Below are 23,144 nucleotides of genomic sequence, written 5' to 3' on the forward strand. Positions count from 1 at the left end.
TGATTAACCTGAAGGCAAATAGATTCTTACCTAGGATCCGTTTACCATTGAGGATATTTTATGCTAGAACTGAGGTTGGTGCGAGCTGGGATCAAAATCCGTATCGACCATTTACTGAATCAGAATTGCCTCTTTAGGACGATAACGCACAAACCCCTGAGCCATCTCGCCTCCTCTTGCATAGATTATAAAAATTTCGATTCGTGATCCAGGCCATAAGACTTTACCCAAGCATTTTGAAGACCATTCGTGACAATGATAACCACCAAAACAGCAAGGGAGTACTAATATATTGTGAGCTCAACAGCACAAGGCTCCTCATGAGCATGTGCTCCACGTTTAAAACGATGAAGAAAGAAGGTTTACGAAAACTCAAGCTTACGACCACCATCATTTAGGCCATTCGAAGTTTCTTCATTTAAACGAAAATTTGATGATGAAGTTTCTCGTCTTGCAAATTAAACATATTCTGTAATTACCACCCTTGAGTTCATAATCTTTGACAATAAAGATCTTAAAAAAGCTTGGATGGCCATGGGTTATCAAGTAATAAGAAAATCAATCACTATTAGGGCTATGATTATTAGAGATAAATTTGTCTATTAAATTTTCTTTTGATTTATCGACCACTATAAAAGTTGACCAGTGTTGAAAAATGTTTTTGGTTATTCTCATGAATATTGGTTTATGGCTTCTTTTGTGATTTGTTTCTCTTGCTTCATATTATATTTTACTTGATACTATTTATACTTGCTTCATACTATATATTTTGCGAGTGTATATTAGCTAAAAATGTAGTGTGCAAAAAAATAAAACGAGAAAAAAAGATCACCTTGAATAATTTTTGATCTAGGGATCGGATTTAAGCGTTTTAGGACTCAATCTTAATAGCTCGAGGGCGTGACCTCAAATATGCTTATGCACTTACTAATAAGTGCAGACGATATTTTAAGTTACGAAATCAGACGCAAAAACGTACTTTCTCTGAATGAACATACCCTTTTTTCAACGGATTCGGATTTTTGACCCCGAAATATCTAGCCGCAATCTGGGAAATATAGGTCCAATAGTTTGGTCAGGAGAGCGCTCTCAATTTCGGACCTCTTAATGTTAGTTTTAATTTTTGCCTATTTTGCTATATCTCGAAAACTTTTTAAGGGAATTGAAAATTTTTTAAGCACAATTTAAAAATTCGTTTAACCAAATCTAATTCCATGCAAAAATAACTTTTAGTAAATATTCATTATTTTATAGGAGTGGACGAAAAAATTTTGAATTGTAAGGTACAAAATTTTTTGCATCGTTTTAAATAATGTAATTTTATATAGAAAAATACAAAATGTGAGCAAAATCGGTCAAATAGTTCCTGAGAAATCAAATTTAAAAAAAAATTCAGATGCTTGAAATTTGATTTCTCAAGAACTCTTTGACCGATTTTGCTCACATTTTGTATTTTATTATGTAAAATTACATTATTTAAAATGATACAAGAAATTGTACACCTTTCAATTCAAAATGTTTCGACCAACTTTAAATAAAATAATAAAAAATAATAAATATTCACTAAAAGTTAATTTTTGCATGGAATTCTCCTTGGATAAACGAATTTCACAACTGTGTGTAAAAATTAATACTCTTAAGAAATTCATCGATATATGACGAAATACACGAGAAGTAAAATTACCGTTAAGGGGTCCAAACTTTGGATCGTTCCCTTGACCTATTGGGACCACATTTCCCAAATTGCGGCAGATCCTTATATTTTGAGGGCCAGAAATCCGAATCTGTCGAAAAAAGGTATGTTTATACAGATAAAGAACGTTTTTATGTCGGATGTCGTAACTTTAAATATCGTCTAAACTAATTAATTAGCATATTCGAGGTCACCTCTTCGATCATTTAAGATTGAGCCCTAAAACGTGAAAAATCTGATCATTAAATCAAAAGATATTTAGGATGGTCAGTATTTTTTTTTGTACACTGTACAGTCGGCAAAAAAAAAAAGATATCACCCTGAATAACTTTCGTTCTAATGATCGGATTTTCACGAACTAAGTATTAATCTTAATGGTTCCTGGGGGTGACCTCAAATATGCTAATTAATTAGTGCTAACTATTAATTAAGTTACGAAATCAGACACAAAAACGTACTTTCTCTGAATAAACATATATTTTTTCTTACATATTTGGATTCTTAACCTTCAAAATATAGGGGGTAGCCGCAATCTGGGAAATATGGTCCTCATAGTTTGGTCAGGAGAGCGATCCAAAGTTCGTACCCCTTAATGTTAATTTCACTTTTTACGTTTTTAGTCATATTTTAAAAACTAATAAAGCAATTCGAAGAAAATTTCACCCAGTCATAAAACTCATTTACCCAAAGATAATTTCACGAAAAAAATAATTTTTAATAATTGTTAATTATTTTTTATTATTTAATTAAATTAAGGATGAAAAATTTTTGAATTATAAGGTATGAATTTTTTTATACCATATTAATCTACATATTTTTCAATTGAAAAATCTAAAGTTTCAACTGTTTTTATTTATTAGAAGCTGAGAAAAATTAAAATTAATTATTTTTAAAAAAATAATTTGGCGACAATGAAGAAATGATTAAATGGAGCGATTAATATTAAAATGTGATAAACTTGCGAGGAACTTGACTTCGCGCGCTTAGCATAAAATTTCATTCATATTTTTTTCGCTACTGATCGTTTGCTTATCTTTTCATTTTTATTTTTTTAAGCTATAAAATACGATGTTTCTTCTTTAGTCGTCTAAAATTCTATTTGCAATTTAGTAAAGAAATTTGAATAAAACATTTTATTGAATAAAATACATTTTATTCAGAGAATGTGAAGTTTTATAAAAGCATGCTTCTGATAGAATATGATTATACAACAGATTGTGCTTCTTTATTGTGATTTTTTTTTCTTTTTTTTTCTCAATAACTGATAAAATTTCAATAATATACATACGAATGAATAAATCTGGAATAAAATATTCATCAATTTCTTGAATATATATTTTATAAATATTAATAAAAATACGCAGTCAACATTTTTAAGCATCTCTCACAACATCGCAAATTTCTCAAAATCTTATAGGGTAAAGTAACCAGTGAAGGAATACTTAAGCTTAGCTTGTCTTTAACAAAAAATCATAAAAATTTCAAAATTTGTAATTTTAGCTAAATGACGTATTTGTTATTAAATGCATGTCGACATATTTGTTATTAAATGCAAATTATGTAAAAAAAATTTAGATAACTTACATAATATTGTTTTAAGCTTTTGGTGGTTTAAATAATAAGTAGTAAGATAACCAAGTGAAGGAACAGTTCTTAAATTGAATAAACACTAAATTTTCCAATGAATGAACACTTAATTTTGAGAATGTTTGATGCTCGTTAGGAATCCTTAGGCCACACAGATATCTGTCGCCCTGTAGATGCCTGAATTGACTGATGTTAACACAGGCGGGCATTAGGAAAAAAAAATCTTTTAAGTTTTCGTGCCCCCATTTCAGTATCTTAAGGGCCTTACGAGCTCTGTTTAAAAAGAGAGTATCATATCAGATATATATATATATATATCTGATATATATATATATATATATATATATATATATATATATATATATATATATCTGATATATATATATATATATATATATATATATATATATATATATATATATATATATATATATATATATATATATATATATATATATATATATATATATATATATATATATATATATATATATATATATATATATATATCTGAAATATATATATATTTTTATTAATATATCTGCTCCTGCACCCCAGAGCCCAAGGTCAAGAAAACTGAGATGGGCACAGTAGGCCTTGGCCCTCTATGGGCTGTCGCGCCACTGAGTTTAGTTATATATATATATATATATATATATATATATATATATATATATATATATATATATATATATCTGATATATATATATATATATATCTGATATATATATAACAAAAATAATCATAGTAGCAGTATTTGGTGGTAAATGTAGCTTATCGTAATTGAAGAATATGCTGTGCGACATTTTATGGTGAATTTGCGAACGTAAGTTTCAGAATGTATCGAAACATGTGGATGCTATTTGCTAATCATTTTTATCCAAAGAAAACCATGTAACGTAAATATCTAGCAAAATGAAGCAATTTTTTAAACAATGAATCATACAATATGCAACATATTATTTCAATATCTTATTCTTAAACATAACATATTTCAATGTTTTTAAAATGCCACTAAACATTCAGCAATTCATTGAGTTATAGAAAAAAGAAATCGTAAATTACAGAAAACCTTGTGAATGCGCATTAGAATTACTATACAATCTACATTTTATTTTTCATGCACTTTTTTTTTCTTCAAACTTTCATGCCTAGAAGACTCGATTAAAGCTGTAAAAATCATTATCCCTAAAATTTTGTATATAGCTATTATAAGTTTTGTTAATTTGATTTTAGTATGAAATCCTCGAATAGCAAAAATAGTATAATCTAAATAATATCAGATAAAAAGTTCATGTATTTAAATTCTGAAAACTTATAAATCGATTCAAATTTTCTTTTCAAAAGAGATTAAAATAATTTTTTATTTTATTTATTTATTTATTTTTTTTGCTTTTTGGACATAAATGAACTTAAAATTGTCTATTGCCAAGAAACTTCGAGGTGTTTTCTATTAACTATTAATTAAACCTCTCAGAGCAATCACAAAACATTATTTCAATTTTTTTACAGTCAGAAATTGGTTGCCTAGCAACCTAGTAAAATTAAGCGTTTCTCTTTTGAATCAGTCAAGGGTTATCTTAAAATATTTATTTGCGCAGGCGACTTTTTTTGGCGGTTTTCTGGACTATCGCCAAATATATAAACCTTTATTGCAACCCAATTTACGACCCAATTGTTTTAAAATTTTGTCTACCCCCCCTAATTCAAGTGTCTAGATTCCAAATATGTAAAAAAAATATATGTTTATTCAGAGAAAGTACGTTTTTGTGTCTGATTTCGTAACTTAATTAATAGTTAGCACTAATTAATTAGCATATTTGAGGTCACCCCCAGGAACCATTAAGATTGACACTTAGTTCGTGAAAATCGGATCATTAGAACGAAAGTTATTCAGGGTGATATCTTTTTTTTTTTGCGGACTGTACATCGTTGCTTAATATCTTGCACATAATTATAAAAGTGTTGTTCTTATTTTAAAATAGAATTAATTTTTGACTCAGTAAATCATAATACATGGGTAAATCACCTGTTGTGATACGCAGATAATTATTATTACAATGTATATTACGAGTTATTATGGTGATAATCTTGTAAAATTTACTAGCTTTTGTATTAAAACATTTTATGTATTTAACATTTAAAAAATAATGGTCAAATGTAACTTTGTGGATGAGTTTTATTTCATTTATTTTGCAGTGATATATTCCCGCTCTATAGAATTTCCTTCATGTGGCTGATAGCAATAGGGTTTTTCATTGCCTACGTAGTTGGATATTTTTCAAGTATTATTTTAAACTTAATTAAAGGTGAGTATTTTAAACTCAAAATTATATTTAATTTTAAAATAAATGTTCTATATTCATAACCCTACAAAATATGAAGATTTTTTTTTACTGCAAAAAAATCCGAAAATTATTACTCTAGACTCATACTTAATATTATTAAATAATACAGAAAAATATCACTCACTGTCACTAGTATGCAACTGTAGAAATCACTTACTTTTTGGGAGTTTTGATAGATTAGCATAAATTTAAAAAAAATATTTTTACGTGTTTATTTAATTATGCTTAAACTTTTGTTTAATATTATAAAACATGATTAAAATATTATCTAAACATAAGATCGAGAATTAAGTCTTTATAAATTTATCCCCATTCCATATATTAATTTCATTACAATTTATTAATGAAAATTTTATTTTGCCCAACTCTGAGCATTTTTAAAATACAGTATTAAAAATACAAAAAAGAATTTATTTTACGAAATACTAAAATATTTTTTACAATTTAGATAAACGTGTGAAAAGTCAGTCGTTTTTAATATTTTTCATATTTTATAAAAATAATCAGCGAAATAAAATAAAATTATTGCTACATTTTCTGTAAGTTTCACCGCTGTGCATTTAGAGAAATAAACTCAAAAATATTTTAACCATTTTAATTAGTTATTTATCTGATCTAAAAAGGAAGACAATTTATTATTAAATAACAAATTTATCAGCCATCTGAAAGCCAATTCACGTGGCTCCTCTGCAGTGTTTTGAAACGACTCCTATTAAACTAGAAAAATTCTAATTGATCCCGTGAAAAATACATAAAAATAAAATTTAAATTACTTCTAATAGCAATTGAATTCAAAAATAGTTCTTTTTATATATTTTTTCCTAACTGTGTAAAAAGTTACGCTATGAAAATAGCTGAAAATTCTGCATTAAAAAAGCTCTATTTTTCATTTAAAAAAACTGTTTAGGGGAAATTATAGTTTTTGTCCATTATTTGCGAAATGTAAGAAATTCCCGTTTTTTATGGACTCTCTCTGTTTGTCGATTCAAAGCTGCGTTTGTTGAAAAAACGGTGGTCATCCACAAATTGTTCAAAAACGATAGAGATATCCTACCTATACGACTTGTGAATAATATTATAAAAAAAAAATAGTGAAAATGTTCCTTTGCATGAATGATAGAATGATAAATTGTGGGTCACTTACTTATTCACTATTTTTGGGAGATAAAATCAAATCTTGTATTATGGATAGAATTTAAGCTGAGCTCCTTACTCAATTTATTTAAAATGATTTTTATCCAATTAACAATTCAATGTAAAAATGGTGAGGGGTCATTCATCAATTGCTTTTTTAAATAAATATATTTAACTACATTGAATAATAGTTAAACACTTTTTAAAATTTTAAACCGAATTTCAATTTCCTAAACAATATTCAATCTTAAAATTTGCTCTTTGTAAGAAATCATTTCAATTAAGATTTTAATCAGTAGTGGCATTTTGAAGCAACTAATAAAAGAATCTTATAATTTGAAGTGAATTAACTCAAAATGTTCTTGAAAAAAAAGCTATTTTCTATTAGATCTGAAATTTAATTATGCATTTTCTTATTTGATATAATAATTATTTTAATAGACTGAAAAATCTATTTTTCTCCCCAATCCCTAACAGATTAAAAATGTTTTTAAAGATCATTTAAAGATTATTTTCTGTGCTTGCTTTCACTTTCCAGTAATTATTTTATGGTTACGAACATGGTATGGTTGTTTTGTTTAAATATGGTTAAATAACAATAAAATAAATTGTTATTTAGCCATTTTTTTCCCGAGTTGACTGTTTTTCCAACCGTAAATTAAGCAGATTCTTTTACTGTGTATAAATGTCTTAGTTTTTTTACAATTTTAGATTTATTTATTTTTTTGTAACAATGAACTTGACCTGTGACATATGGGCAATTTTGATACATAACACACACACAACACGATAGTGTTATTGCACAAATTTATTTGTCCAAAACGTTGAAAATCGAAAACATAAAACTTTATTAGTGGTCATTTGATTAAGTATGTAGGCCACAATAATAAACTATTTATCTCATAATAAAACCAAATACGTCATAATAGAACCATTTATCCTTATCTCAGAATTTTGTTGAGTTGTGCAGAGTTCCATTAAGTTGTGCCAAATTGTATATAATGAGCCAAACGTGTCGATACAAAATTTGGCACGTGTGCCATAAGTTACTAATGCCTGGCTAAGGATATAGAAGAATCTTCTTCGAATCCTTCATCCTGAATTACCATTTAATAGGTTATGGGAGTTTGTCAATGTAAGTTTTTACGAAAACAGTAATTTTTATGGAAATGAAAAGGCAAATAAGAGCACGGATTTAGAAATTTTTATTTTGAAGAAAACTCAAGAGTTAAAGAAATGACTCCTATTTATTCTTTTTCAAGAACGATCCCATTAACTTAGTACTTCAATTAAAATATGACAGTAAACTTCTTTAAAATAATGAAATTGATACTTAGTTCATTGTTTAAAAATTGTTTCAAAGGAAATTTTGTTTTACATTATTGAAAAATTTAATTCAAATGAAAATGCGTTGATCATTTACAGTAAATTTACGACATATTTAAATTACGTTTCAGGTAAAACAGAACAAGTTGCTCCAGAACTTATCAGTCCTCTCGTGAAATATTTCTATTTTGAAAAGCCTCAAAAAGCAGTCCATGTATCGGAAGCTATTAAGAACAAAAATGGTAAGTTAAAATGTACATTTTATTTCTGCCTCATGTCAAGTGCTCGGATAGAGCTGACAAAAATTAAGAGTAATAGAACTAAAGTAGTAATCTTTATGAAATTAGTTTTCTTGATACTCTTCAGTTAGCAGAGAGTATTTTTTTATTTTGAACGTCCATTTCAAGTAAATAAATAAAATATTAAAAAATAAAGAAAAATCGTTGAATTTGATTGCCCCCGGCTAATCAAAAAGAACCGTTTTCTTATTGGACATGCTAGAAAAAATCAGATGCATTAACAATATTTAAGTTGAAATTCTAATTAACAATTTCGACCGCATCTAAGAATTTTGCTAGTTACTATTGACAAATTACCATTTTAAGACAATTCCATGCCAATATTATCGTATTTTTCGTTTTGCAAAATAAATTTCTTGATTAAAGATATTTTTATCTTTTTATCTTTATTCGTTTCACTTGAAAATCCGCCTCAGACTGCTTTACTTCAAACCATTCAACACAATCCAATATAATGCACAATGTCAATTGTATTATTTACTAAGAAATACGGTAAAAATGTACTCCTTTTACAGACGTAAATCTGTCATAAATAATAATTCAGATTTAAAAGAAGCAGCTAAAATTTTAAAGTAAAATTTTTGATTTCTCATTAAATAAGTGCATTATTTTTACATTGAAATGTGCATAATTTTTATAATTAATATGCTTAAATGTGGAGGTATTTAAAAACTGGGTAATTTCTGGCACTACGAACGCATTTATTAATTATAATTATTTAAAGAATCTATTTCATCGTTAATAAATGCATATGTATGGCTTCTAGGGTTACATTGTAAATGTTGGTATGCTTCAATTAATTTTTGCGTGCATTTTAAACGAAGTACTGTAATTTTTTTAAATCTAAAACTGCTGATCTATTACGACGGAATCACTCTCAGCTAATAAGTTTGTTAGTTTCGTCGACAATAGTCATATTTTTTTGTTCAAATATTTTGTATTTTGTTTCTGCAAATCTTAAGAATTTTAAAAAATCTGAAGAGATCTGTGCGATCAACAGTTTAACATACTTTTCTTCCAGAAAATAATTAATCGATTAAAATAATGTTTGAATTTTCTACTCATTCAGAATATTTAAAAAAAATGAAACTCGAGAATATGGAATGTTTAAATTTTGAAAATTAAAATTTTTGACATAATTAAAATATTTATCTCCTTTTACATCTCAGCTAAATATTTGCTATTAAAAATAATTAAAAAATAAACGACTGAAAAAAAAATGTCAAAATGTGAAATGTACCAAAAATAAATAGATTAATAAGCAACATCGTTTTTAAAAAGTCGGTCTATAGACCTTACTAATAAATAGTTATTTTTACAAATTACATAAATTTATATTCTGCAACGTTCACTTTAGATAAGCATTATTAAACAAGAACAGCAATTTGCATCAGAGTTGTAGTTTCATGATAGCAAAAAAATATGAATATAAATCAAAGTATAATTCAAAATAATAACCAAGAAATAATGTAAAATTAAGTATTTTTATAAAATAAATTGATAAAAAACAACAGCTAAAGAAAACATTATTGTGCAAAATACTACTACAATCTGATACTGGAAACTCAAACAAGTGGGCTACGAAATATTGAAAAAATAAATTTTTAAATTCAGCTCTTGGATGGTCCCATTTTGTTTCATTCATTTATTTAACGCATTTATAATACTAATATATATTTTTAAAAACATACATACATTTATAAATCTAATCTAATCATTGTCAAAACATCAATTTAATTATGTGTAGGATATGATATTTGATATAAATATATAAGTAATTTTACATTATGTCAAATAAACTAGTATACTTATTTTTAAATCGAAACTTTGTGTGAATTTATAAATCTGAAAATAGTATAACTTGATACAGTAATAAAATTTTAGTGACTATTTGATTTATATGTTACCGGCAAAGTATGAAACGCCGGCATTGTATAGAATGCCTGACGTTTTTAGGCAAAGTATGAAATGTGAGAAATATTACATACTTTGCCTAGGAATTGTATAGAATGCCTAGGCATTCTATACAATGCCGGATGCTATTTAGGCAAAGTATGAAATAAACGTCCTGATGAGGTTATTCTGTAAATGATGTGCATATTACTGTGAATAAGCGAAATCGGTGGTAGTTGACTTTCACCGGTGAATGATGTTGACAATCACATAGTCGCTTTGGTGAATGTCCGAAATATTTATTACATCCAATTTGATACTAATTTATTCGTGGATATAATTACATTTATTCGATATTTTAATACTTACTGGCGATAGATTAGAACAAACATCTGTGTTTGGAGTATCGGGCAAATTTATACCGGGCAATAACACTTGACTTTAAAAAAATATCAATGTAGGGTATACCGGGCAAATGTACACCGGGCAATGGCACTTGACCTTAAAAAAACATCAGTGTAGGGTATACCGGGCAGTGGCACTTAACCTTAAAAAAACATCAGTGTAAGGTATACCGGGCAATGGCACTTGACCTTAAAAATACATCAGTGTAAGGTATACCGGGCAAATGTATACCGTGCAATGGCACTTAACTAGACCTAGTATATATTTCGGACATTTACCAAAGATCCCATCATACCCGGTCTAGTTAAGTGCCATTGCCCGGCATACCTTACACTGATGTTTTTTTTAAGGTCAAGTGCCACTGCCCGGTATACCCTATACTGATGTTTCTTCTAATCTATCGTTAGTAAGTATTAAAATATCGAATAAATGTAAACTACCGATTTCGGTCATTCACAGTAACATGCATTTCTCAAAAATAAAAATATTATTCTGAAAAAATAATGAGAGTGCCATTGAAAAAAATTTATTCAAAATGTGGAAAGAAAATTAAAAAGTTATGCAAAACAAAATTTAAGCCTTTCTTGTTAAGAGAAACAAAATTTTCATATAAAAAATGTGAAATTAACCTACTTGTTGCAACATGGCAGGCTTGAATGACATTTTGAATTTCCATGTAAATTTCATTAAAATCCTCCATTTCCATGTAGCACAGTAAAAAAATAATTTTTGTTATTAGTCAAAAGTCACGAGCCACGCGTTAAAAGTCACGAGTCTTGCCAAGTGATATTTAAAACGAATCGGAGATGTATTTTATACTTCGCCTGTTTCTCATCTGGCAATCTATGGAATGCCTAGGAAATGTGTGAAATATAAATCCTTTCATACTTAGTCGGCTAATTTTAGGCATTCTATACAATGCCTAGTCTTTCTATACAATGCCGGATTTCATACTTTGCCGGTAACATATACACATTTTGCGAAATAAATATATTTTTCAACCCAATTAAAGTTATTTTCATAATTGGAAGTAATGTAAAAATAACACCCATATCATTCTAAGTCAAAATGATTAATTTTAAATTTTTATTTAAAAAAATGAATTTTTTTTTCAGAATTGAGTGAAATGGAGGTGATTAGACGAAATAGTAATTTCTTATGAATGACTACAATTGATGCAGTTCCAATTCTAATTGAATTATATAAGAGTATTGCATAGAACTGTACAAAGAGAGCGTAAGAAAAAACTGTAAAATAATTTCCAGGCATATTTTCTGCAGATGTGTAAATTCAGAGTGTTTATATAAAAGTATATTTTTCTGAAAATATACTTTTAAAGTTCTTGTTTAAAGAAGTAACAGAAAAGCAACCACATTTGGAAGGCAAATTAGCTTTTAAGCACCGAATATGAGTACTCTTAAACTTAATTTTTTGAATAAAACCCTTAAAATATTTATGAAAGTTTGTGATTGCGGAATACCTTGTATATATATTTTATGTTACATAATTTTGTAATTATTTTTTTACCTGAATAAAAATGACTTAATGTAGAAACTTTTTAATTTCTCTTCTTGTATTTATTACGTGCACTTCATTTTCTTTAGTGTATCTGTGACTAGCTTCCCTTTAAAGAATTAATAACACTGTAAAACCAACAAATTAGAAAATTTTATTTTTAAAATTAGAGTACAAAATAAAAAAATATATACTATTTACAGTGGAATATTCTTAATTTTTAAAAAACACATTCTTGTGAACACTTGTAAATCGTCTTTTCAAGAAATACATTGAATAAAATCATTCTATAGCTTAACTATAAAAAGAAACAATAATAAAATACACATATGATGGCAAAGCATAAAAAAAAAATTATTTTTGCATATATAATTTACTAATAAAATTTTATTTAACCGTTTTCTTCATTAGTCACACAAGAGAACATCATTAATTTTATTGTTACTGTCGAGATTATAGTTGACTTATTTCAGTCTTCGTTGTAGAACTGGAGCACAAAGTATGTTTCTCTTCTAATGCTTTATATATAGATCCTATACCTATATCTCATTGTATGTGGAGAAAAAATTTTGGTAAAATTAACAGAATTTGGTTTAACAGAAGTTTTGATTTTCAAAAGTCTAAACCTTATTACCACACAAAGAGAAATAGAAAACTGAAAAGTAAATTTGATCAAATAAATGGTTTTTATGCCTTTTTCTAAGGTACCATGATAAAATTTCCAAATTTTACTGCGTTTACCAAATTTTCTCATATATTATAAGACAATATTTTATTTTTCACTTTTTGGGGTGTTCCCGTATAGCCAGAACGTCCATACTCTCACCATACATGCTTCTTAGAGCAAAAAAAAAAAAAAAAAAAAAAAAAAAAAAAAAAAAAAAAAATGATTTTAAATGTTCTTATATACTAGTAGAAATTTGAACCCCTCAGCTATTATACAAATTATAAGAATACAGAAGAAGTTTTTTAAACTTAAGTAAGAATATGTAAAGTTTCAAATTCCGATATACTAAAAAAATATTTTCTGAAAAGAAAAATCCTCTGTTATTTTCTATAAAAAATCTTTTTTCATGTATAATTATTAATAATGTAATAAGAAACAGACATAGATTATTTTTCTATTTCCCTAAATGTAAAGATTTATATTCAAAATATTTAATTAAAGAAATTCTAATATCTGCAAAACTGACCAAGTCTACAGACCAGTACTCTTAAATTAAAGAGACTAGCAAAAAATGTTCTTAATTTCACATTCTAACAATTTAATCACTTTTTGCTGTCATTAAATTCATAGTATTTATTTTATTTAAAAGATAAAATATAACAGCTTGAAATATTAAGTAGTATCTATATTATTCCACTAAAGCACTGCATAGAATAAAAAAAATTTTAATGCTTATGTTTTTCTTTTATAACAAAACTATTTGCTTCTTAAAAATTTCAAAAACCTAGTACAAGATTGTTAATAAAAATTTTAAAAACAGCATTTAGATTATGCATCACTGACTGTCCTAAAACCTGGTCTCCTGGTGTAAGCTAACCTGAAAAGTAAAAACAAATTTAAATATTGAAATTGTATTCATTTTATGTACTTCAAGTTTTGTTTCCCTTAAATTATTTCTAAAACTGGAATTAAAACAAAAAATTTAAGAATACTCTTCGAATTTTTATTTGTCGCTTTTATTTCTTAAAGTATTATAATATCTTCTTTTTTACAGTAAACAAAAATTAAAATGGCGGATAAATGTTTAGAAATGTATATAGTTTCGAACTATTAAAAAAACCTTAATACAATTACTGAGCAATCACAAAATTAATTACACTGGATTAGGAAAATTAAATTAAAACTGTGCATACAAAGATAATAATTAATATAGAGGACACGAATGTATATAAATCGGAAATACATAGAAAAATAGATTTTAAGTAAATATTCAATCAAAGCTGCTCGTTACTCTTAAATTTTTTTCATGTTGAACAGCTCTATCCTTTCTTAAGAGTAGCGATTCCCAATTGGTTGTCAGCAGAACCCTCAGGTAGCATGGTAATAGAGTTAAAAGGGGTTCCGTGACTATTTTAAAATAGTTTATTATTTTAACCTTTTTGAAATCTGTAATTATATTTAAATCGAATCAATAATCTTTATATTACTTATTATTACAAAACTATTTAATATAAAATGCCAATGGCAGAGAAAAAAAATTTTTTTCGAAAGAAAAATGTGCATAGTTATGAAAAGGTACATATAAAAAATATATGAAATATCTATAAAAAAAGTGCAATTAACACTGCGCTTTTAGATAAAAATTTAACACTGCAGTATTTAACACTGCGCTTTTCAGATCAAAATAAAATAACTAAACTCGTTGATAAATAAATATGTTTCCGTAATAACCCTTTTATACGCTTAATGCAATTATTTTTGAACAGTAAATTCAACAGTAAATTCAATTGCGGAACATATAGCCGATTTTAAGATTATTAATGATAAAACGATGAAAAAATTAGTGTTTTGATGGTTAATATATACAGAATTGTTTTCATTAATTTCGTTTTTAAAGTCAGGGTTCTGCCAGGCGAAGATTTATTATTTAGTAGCCGAAAAAATTTGGAAACTGCTGCTCTAGAGTTTCTCGACGAGTTACAAACCTTGACACGCGTATGGAAAATATAGTAAAATGTAATGTTTTTTGTCAGCAGTAGTAGTAGTATATAGTGTACACATACTAAGCAGTAACTTTTATTGCAGATAACATTAAAATATACCTACTGGAAAATCATTTTTGCTGTCTGCAACGGCAGAAGTTCTATCGAAATTATTTTCTTTCTCAAAGGCTTCCCTTTTAGAGAACCATGTGCGTACAGGACTTAAGTATATATCAGGAACATCGTATTTTTTCTCTAAAAAATAAATTTCTCGAATAAGAAAATAATATGTAAATTATAAATCAAAACTATCAATTAAAATTAAGAATAAATTTGAAAGTATTATATACAAAATTGAAATTACATGTTGAAAAAATGAAATCTTAATATTTTATCGTTTGCAGTTATAAAAATTTGTCATATACAATATTGAGAATTAAAATAAGGTATTAATAAAACACAGGCGATATATATTTTGTTTGCAGGTTTATCAAAGGGATTTATGAAACTGTTCATTTTTATACTCTCCATATACAACAGAAGGTCCTTAGTTTTAGAAAATATTTTTCTTAGTAGCAGAAAAGAGAAGAATTTAATATTTTAATTGTTTAAAATTCAAAGAATTTTGTTCAGCACTCTATTTTAATAGTTTTAATACATATGTCAGATTGAATTCTAATCATGTTCTTACGTTCTCTTAAAAGTTTCTGAAAAATTATAAATACTTTAAAACTTGCATTTAAAAATGCATTTCGTATAAAGCGTAAATGTTGAAAGGTATGTATTTAATTAAAAAAAGTTTTTTTTAAAGATTAGCATCAATGTTTTATACACTGACAGTCACTCAAATCTTAGGATATGAGAAAAAAGTTTTGAAATGGTAATCCTTTCATTAGGTTTGCGACATTAAGTTTCAGACATTTCCTTCAAAGTGAATTAAAATTAATTTTTTCATTCATTTCTTTCATTCTGCTTATAATAATTTTGTAGAATTTTCTTTAAATTCAAATATTACAAAAACTTATTCATAATTCACTTAATGCTCCCAGAAGTTTAAATTTAAGAAAACTTCCAATGGAAAATACAAATAAAAATGAACAATATGAATAACTACTAAGTTAAGAATCTGTATTTAGTGTATTTGTATTTGATGCACTATGTCTGGAATAAAACGAAATGTGGTACACTGAGAAAAGTAATTGAACACAAACTACAAGTTTGTCAGTTAACAAATTATAAGAATTGGGGAGTTTAACAAGATTATCGAAGACATTAACCAACCTTTGTGAGTTTTTGATTTCTTGTTAGGTTTTTGAATTTATTTCGGCAATGGATATTGGACAATCTGTATAATAAACAATTTTCTTATAAAACCCAATAATCAATGTCCAGACTCCGAGAAGCCACAGTATCTTGAAAATCAGATGATCTCAAAATTTTTTTTAAGAAAAGACATGGTTCATGCAGATGCATGCATGAGGGTGCTATCCTTTGTAAACCAATAGTATCTTTCTGAATACGCCCTCTTATCCTGGGTGCTCTTGGTGACAGAATTCAGTCAGGTATGGCACTATTCATCGTTTTTCGTGGGTTGCGTTTTATTTGGAATATACTATATAACTTTTTTTTTACTACCCTTTAAATAATCGTTGGTCCACAACGCATATTTAAATAATCAATTTCCTTTCATACTCTTTTCACAATTACATGAATGTAGATATTTGTTATCGCCATAAATAAGTATCCTCCTGGTCTTATCAAGAAATATTCATTCATAAGTCAATCAATTCATTTAATAACATGAATATTTCAAGTTATTTCTATACAGAGCGTTAGGTGAGAAGAGTTAAAGAAAAGTGAGGAAATAAATTGAATACTTGATCTTTAAACGTACTAAATAGCATAAAAATACTTTGGAGTGCGGGTTTTCATGATATAAGATACCGTAACTAATTAGAAAATTTTATTTCTAATTAGTTACGGAAAATTTATTTAGTTAAAATTTTATTTCCCTCCCTTTCATGAAAAACACATGTATGTCGAAGAGAAACTTTTGTAAAGTAAATTTAAACAGAAGTAAAGAAACTCAATTTGAGCGTACTTTTAAAAAATGCTATTATAATACTTGCAAAATATCCTACAATCAAACAGATGAAAAATCCAATGCTAGAAATCCACATGTAAGATATAGGAATCTGCAGCGTCCTACATAAATATAAAAAAAAAAAATCTAAACCGGCAATATAACAATAAAATAAAAATTAGTAACGAAGTGCATTTAGAAAACTATGCATTTCTAATGTAAAGTACCAACTAATATTTTTTAATATATGTGAAGTATGCGACAATACAGCTCAACCTACAATGACTACACGTCTAGTCTCTACTGTTATAAAGTCTCACGCAACATCAGCCATGAGCCTATGGCTTGGGACTTAGCTCGAAAAATTCCATTGCCAAATAGAATACCTTCTAATGTTTCTTCTTAAGCATGTTAATCTTGTAGAAAATTATGCGCAGTGAAAAAATATTTTTAAAATTACAAGAATAACTTAAAACTCACCCAGTTTCTGTCGCTATGGGAATAACAATAAGCTCGATAGTTTATACCGAAGCGTCTAGGAATAGGAGTCATGGTCTTTTAATTTTATCTAGTAATTTTGAACATATTTTAAGAACCATTTATTTGATTTAATATACCTTTCAGTTTTAATTTTTTACTAAATGCATAGTAAAAAGTATTTTAATTTAGAAAACCAGAATATCCGGAACCATAACGGGCAGTTACCATATGAACACAAAAGTTATCAAATATTTAATGGTTTATATACAATATATTTTAGTTACATTTAATTAATTTTCATTATCTGAATTATGCTTTTTTAAATTTAATTTTTATTTTACGAGAAATGCTACGTACAATACGGTAATTTTACCAGATTAATTTTCTCCGTATTCATATGGCAGCACATTTGAATTGTTCTCTTTTGTTTAGTACATTTCTTTTCTACATTTTTGTAGCCAATTCTTATTATTTTTATGAAAAATTCTTTTGTAATCAACTTATTTTGTCCTAGTACTTTTAAAAATGCTCATTTTCATTTAAAACTATGTTTATTTCTTCTTTTTTTAAATTATTAAAAAGAGACTAAAAAACTAAAAGTCAATTATTGAAAGTCAATTTACATAATTGTTATTGAAGCATAGTTGTTTACTGATATTACGATAAGCTGAATTATAAACTAAGGTAACAGAAAAGTTATGTTGCACTGATGAAGGCTGCCCTTTGAGCATCCGAAACAGCTCTCTGCTTATAATAATTTTTTTGTGCTCTTTACCGTTGTTTACCTTAGTTTGTATTTTAGCACAAAGGTCGCCCACTTGTGTATTTAAGCTGAATTATGTATTTGAGTTCTGACAAAAAACAATAAGTATTTTTGCTTGAGATTTTATCCCACCATAACTTCTATAGAAGACCTACATTATATTGATGGATTTTAAAATGTATTACAGGAAAACGGTTAAAGTTTAATAAACAATTCTTGGAATTAACTCTTATAAGACGTAATTTTTTCTATCCTGAGTTTCTGTAATTAGTTCAGATTTTTTCGACAGGTGGGTGATGTGGGTAATAAAATTGTAAATTAATTAAAAACAACTTACTTCTTGTTTCTTTCAGATATTTCAAATATATATTTCAACATAATTTCCGTTCATTATAAGGTCCCAAAAAATGCTCATATGATTTTTTTCGATATTTTTTTTTTCCTTTTTAAATGTTTACTATCTGCAGAACGTACATAATCTCTCGATTAAGTTATCAATAAAGATCAGAAACTTTGGAAAAACCTTGTTTGTTTATTTCTGCTGAAAGAATTGTTGATTAAATTTAACTGTTACATTTCCTGTTACAATTTTTTTTCAAAACCGTAAGCTTAATTCAGTACTGAAAAAAAAATTAAGAAATTCATCTTTTTTTAAAACTATTTTTAGGATACTTAACTCTTCTGGAGTTTCTATTGTAGAATTCGTCGGCTGAGAAGTAGGAGCTAAACTATAAGCAGTCGTTGAATTCATTATATCAAACTCTGGGCATTCATTTGATAGTGAAAGAAGAGCTGATTTTTCTTTCCTTGGAGAGAAGCTTAAGAAGGCAGCAATAGCAAGGCTTGTAACAAATCCAATGATTGTTCCCTAACAACAAAACACAAGTTGCAACAACCTTATGAAATGTAATACAGACAAAAGTATATTTTTATAATTTAAAAAAAAGTTGTTTTTTACGAGAAAATAAACAGTTATGAAAACAGAAGTTATTGGAAATTTATAATTAAGTCTAACCCCTTGAACATTAGACATTGCTTATTCTGAAATTTCAGATGTAGGCTTCCTGAATCAACAATGGTCTTCTCTCCATGTTATTTTATTGAAAAGTAGTACGTGTATCAGGGAAATTTCAGTACAATTTGGCCGATTGGTCACTTGAAGGATTAAATTAATTGCAAAGTTGCAAAATTCCGTTTCAATGCCTTTTTTTGAACACAACAAACTTTTATTTTTATCTTTACTTGATGATGACATTCTAACTCGTTTAGCAATCTTTCTTTTTTTATTAAAAAAATAATGCTACAATGATATGTTACATTCTTTTGCGAGGAGCATGTCCTTTAGACAGGAAGGTAATAAACATGATTGATTCAAAGAGACATAAAAAGATAAATAAATGAAAAATAATGAGCTGTAGTAAATTCATCTAAATGTTTGAAAATTTTTGCTAAGCGTCTCTTTAAAAAGAAAAGAAAGCGGCAAAAGATCAATGACGTGTCCCTGGTCTCTTTTTCTATGGAGTGTTAATACTGGATCATTCATAGTGAATGCCTTTAAAAGATTTTTTCTATTTTTATAATTTGGGTTTAAGGTTTTAGCAAGTCTCAATTATATATATTGTGCGCAATAAACTTCAAACCTTTAAGGTTAAACCTTTAAGGTTTTTCTTATTTTATTACAAAAAAAAAGTATATTATAGAATCATTACTTTTCATAAAAATTAACTTTTAAATTTTATCTCATTTCAAAATTCTGTTGATATGTTACATTCTGCTGATTAAAAACTATCCGTATTATTTGAAAAAGTCAATTTGATTTTCTGTGTTTTGATTGAGAAATAGTGTCTGGAGAATATATAAGAAACACTTATTTTAGTTTGATATTTAATATATTATTTCATCGAATTCATATAATTTTTTAAACATTCTTATACTTTAACTGGATTCAAAATAAAATTGAAACCGGTAGATTCAGATTAATACTTAAGTGTTGCAATACTATTTAACCCATGGCAAGTTACCTCTTTTGATCGAGAGCACGTGTTTTCCAACAAACTTTAAGAAGAGATTACGTTGTTATGTTCTTCTTCAAGGCATTTATCTTAGAGAAAAGCTTTAAAAACTTGTCTTTGAAAAACATTCCAAGTTATGAAAACGGTCATGATGGGTCTAAATCTCTTTATTGGTATGAAAGCTTTGATCTGTACATCAGACCATTCATCTCCATCATGATCATTTAATTCATTTTGGATCTCCAGCGATGTCTGATGGATTTGAACGTCTATGCTTTGGTAGGGTGAAATTTAAGGCCAACTTTTAGAACCATATCACGTACAAATGGCGAAAAAAAAATTTACGAAGCTCATTCAGCCAAACCGCTTGGATTTTCAGAGTAATTATGACATAGTAAACTCTGTTTGTACACTTGGCCGAAATATTGTTTGGTAATTTTAATCGTGTATTGTAAATCTATGATTTAACGGAAGTAAAAAAAGGAATTGGTTTTGAAAAAGTTTGATTTCGTGCTGATAAAATTTAATGTTTGAAGAAAGTAGTTGATGATTAACAATAGTTGAAAAATGTTGATGAATCATTGTAGGCAATTACCATTATGCATTCGTCCAGTTATTTTATTCTCCAGAATGTGATTACCAGATTAACTGATCAAATGAAGAATCAAATTTAAATAATAAAAATGATTCATTTTTCTAAAATTATGAAGCTTCAAATTTAAGAATAATCTTAATTTTAAATATAAAAATACATTATCAAATTATAAGTTTGAAAAATAGCCCGGAGGCTGTGGCTGCAGGGCTAAACACCACGAGACACTTCAATTCACCCAGAAATCCAAACAGGCGAGTGTCATGTTTACGTTAGCACAGTTTTCACCAAGAAAAGTTAAGGAGGCCGGGATAGCCTGGTTGATAGGGAACTGGGCTCATGTCTAAGAGTTCGTGGGTTCGATCGTCGCCGGCCGAAGACTCCCAGTGTAGTAAATGGTGACTGATGCATGATAAATTTGTTGAGTCACAAAGTCCCCCATGCTCCCATAACAAATCAATACCTCTGGGGGTACTGATACAGGAGTTTCCGTGTCTTCTTGTTTGGTTCAAAATTACAAGACTACGGAGTTGAACATTAGTAGTCGTAAACCCGAAAGCGGGTCGGCTGTTCAACGACGGATGTTAAATAATATAAAGTAAATGGAAAGGTTAAGGATTCCATGTAATGGCTATTAATTTATTAAATTGAATACTAAAGCTCTTTTCTTAGATTTATGCATTCAAATCTGTTGGCGTTGAAGAAAGCATGAGAAACAATAGTGAATTTTAATGAAATTAAAACATTAGCTATCATATAACGGTTTTCGAATTTTATGCTAATGTGAAAGGAATCTCTAAAAATAGATTTTATTCTGCAATCATTTCAAGGCTGTGGTATACAAATATTACAGATTATAATAATGCTTTTTGTTTATTGAAAAAGGAATAAATAAAAATAATAATTTTGTTTTTAAATGATTAAAATATGTTTTGCATATTTTAGTATGAAAGTATTAAAAAGACATACCTCTTCATTAGAAGCCTTTGTGCTAACTGCCAAAATAAATACTCCTAGGTTAGGTCCAGCGAACATTCCATAGATTATCGCATTCATTTTGATTAAGCTTCCAATAGATGACATTACAAAAGCAAAGCCAATGCATATGGCTCCATATAAAAAACCTATATTGCAATAAATGTACAATTAAATCTACATGTGGACAACAGAAAGATTTCATAAAAAACCTATTCAACAATAAATAAACACACAAATATGTTAAATAAATTTAAATGTTGCAAATTAAAAAATCTTATCTCTATTTACATAATTCTATTGTTGAAATTAAAGTAATGGCTAGGAAAGTTTAAAAATGCTTTATTAAATTTATAAGTTAAGTTGCATTACATTCATTTAATGTATTTATCTAAGTTTTACATATTTTCGAGCATCTGGAATGCATTTGATATTTGTTAACAAACGTTTTCGATATGTTTCGCAATCGAAGTAATATTTGTTACACACAGACAAACACACATGCCATAATAACACAGAAGCTCCACACTTATTTATTTACTTTCTAAGAATATTAAATCATTTTTAAAAATATTTTTGGTGATTGTTCCTAAAATTCTGAATCTCAGGAGATATGGCGTTCACCTTAGCTGAACCGGTTTCAAATCCCAGGGAAGGCTTGCCGATATGAATCCACATCCGACTTACACCAACCACAGTGCTTACGTAAAATATCTTCAGTGGTAGACGGATCAAAGGTTAAAGTCCCTTTGCCGTCAGGCTAACCGTGGAAGGCTCTCATGATCTTCCTTTCCGTGTAACGCAAATGCAGGACAGTACCATCAAAAAGTCTTCCACATTGGCAAATTTCTCCCAATACTTGATCCAGGTGTTTCTTTGTCTTCTGGATTGGTGCAAAATTACAAGTCTACTGAGTTAAACATTAGCACCCGTAACCCTAAAAATTGGATGGGTAATTCAACGACGGTTATAAAAAAATATATAAAATTGTGAAAAGTAGCATGTTCTAAAATCATGTATTTTCTTTTCTATGTATTTGTAAAAGGAGTGCGGGAGGTTTCTTGAGCATTAATTTGGAGAAATGTAATGTAATTTTGTGCGAAAAGAAAACATTAAAATAATATTTTTTTAAAAAAATTGAGTTTACAATACTTAAAATGCAACGAACACAATAAAAAATTTGTGAACTTAGATATAGCAAAGATTAATGTAAAGAAAATCTCTTTTATTTTAATGAAATCAATTTTTTATGGCATTATCGAAGCGTGAATGTAAAAAGACAAATTTGAAATAAAATAGATTGGTTAAAATGTTTTAACGAAGTGATAAAATTCTTAACAAAAATACTTCATAAAAATACTTTATAAAAATATTTCAATGAATAAAATAT

The 23,144-nt window shown here is 27.5% G+C and overlaps 2 protein-coding genes across 8 annotated transcripts in view; one reads left to right on the forward strand and one right to left on the reverse strand.

Moving 5' to 3' along the window:
- Positions 1-12,239, forward strand: part of LOC107444056 (putative sodium-dependent multivitamin transporter) — a 41,831-nt gene extending 29,592 nt beyond the window's left edge. For all 4 annotated transcript variants that reach the window (XM_087165673.1, XM_087165672.1, XM_087165671.1 and 1 more), the window contains exons 11-13: positions 5,480-5,589; positions 8,220-8,330; positions 11,801-12,239. In XM_087165673.1, coding sequence (XP_087021799.1) covers positions 5,480-5,589; positions 8,220-8,330; positions 11,801-11,847 — 268 coding nt within the window. In that variant the 3' untranslated portion in view covers positions 11,848-12,239. The remainder of the gene's footprint in view (positions 1-5,479; positions 5,590-8,219; positions 8,331-11,800) is intronic.
- A 94-nt stretch (positions 12,240-12,333) lies between these two features.
- The window catches only part of LOC107444057 (putative sodium-dependent multivitamin transporter), a 32,686-nt gene continuing 21,875 nt past the window's right edge, over positions 12,334-23,144 (reverse strand). For 2 of the 4 annotated variants that reach the window (XM_016058117.5, XM_016058116.4), the window contains 5 exons: positions 21,749-21,903; positions 18,853-19,043; positions 16,951-17,054; positions 14,974-15,104; positions 12,334-13,744 (listed from right to left, as the gene is read on the reverse strand). In XM_016058117.5, coding sequence (XP_015913603.2) covers positions 13,715-13,744; positions 14,974-15,104; positions 16,951-17,054; positions 18,853-19,043; positions 21,749-21,903 — 611 coding nt within the window. In that variant the 3' untranslated portion in view covers positions 12,334-13,714. The remainder of the gene's footprint in view (positions 13,745-14,973; positions 15,105-16,950; positions 17,055-18,852; positions 19,044-21,748; positions 21,904-23,144) is intronic. The other 2 variants (XR_015434585.1, XR_001584073.4) reach the window with 2 other exon arrangements.

This window comes from Parasteatoda tepidariorum, chromosome 6 (genome assembly GCF_982258835.1).
Source record: "Parasteatoda tepidariorum strain Cologne lab strain chromosome 6, Ptep-v5.0, whole genome shotgun sequence".
NCBI classification, from domain to species: domain Eukaryota; kingdom Metazoa; phylum Arthropoda; class Arachnida; order Araneae; family Theridiidae; genus Parasteatoda; species Parasteatoda tepidariorum.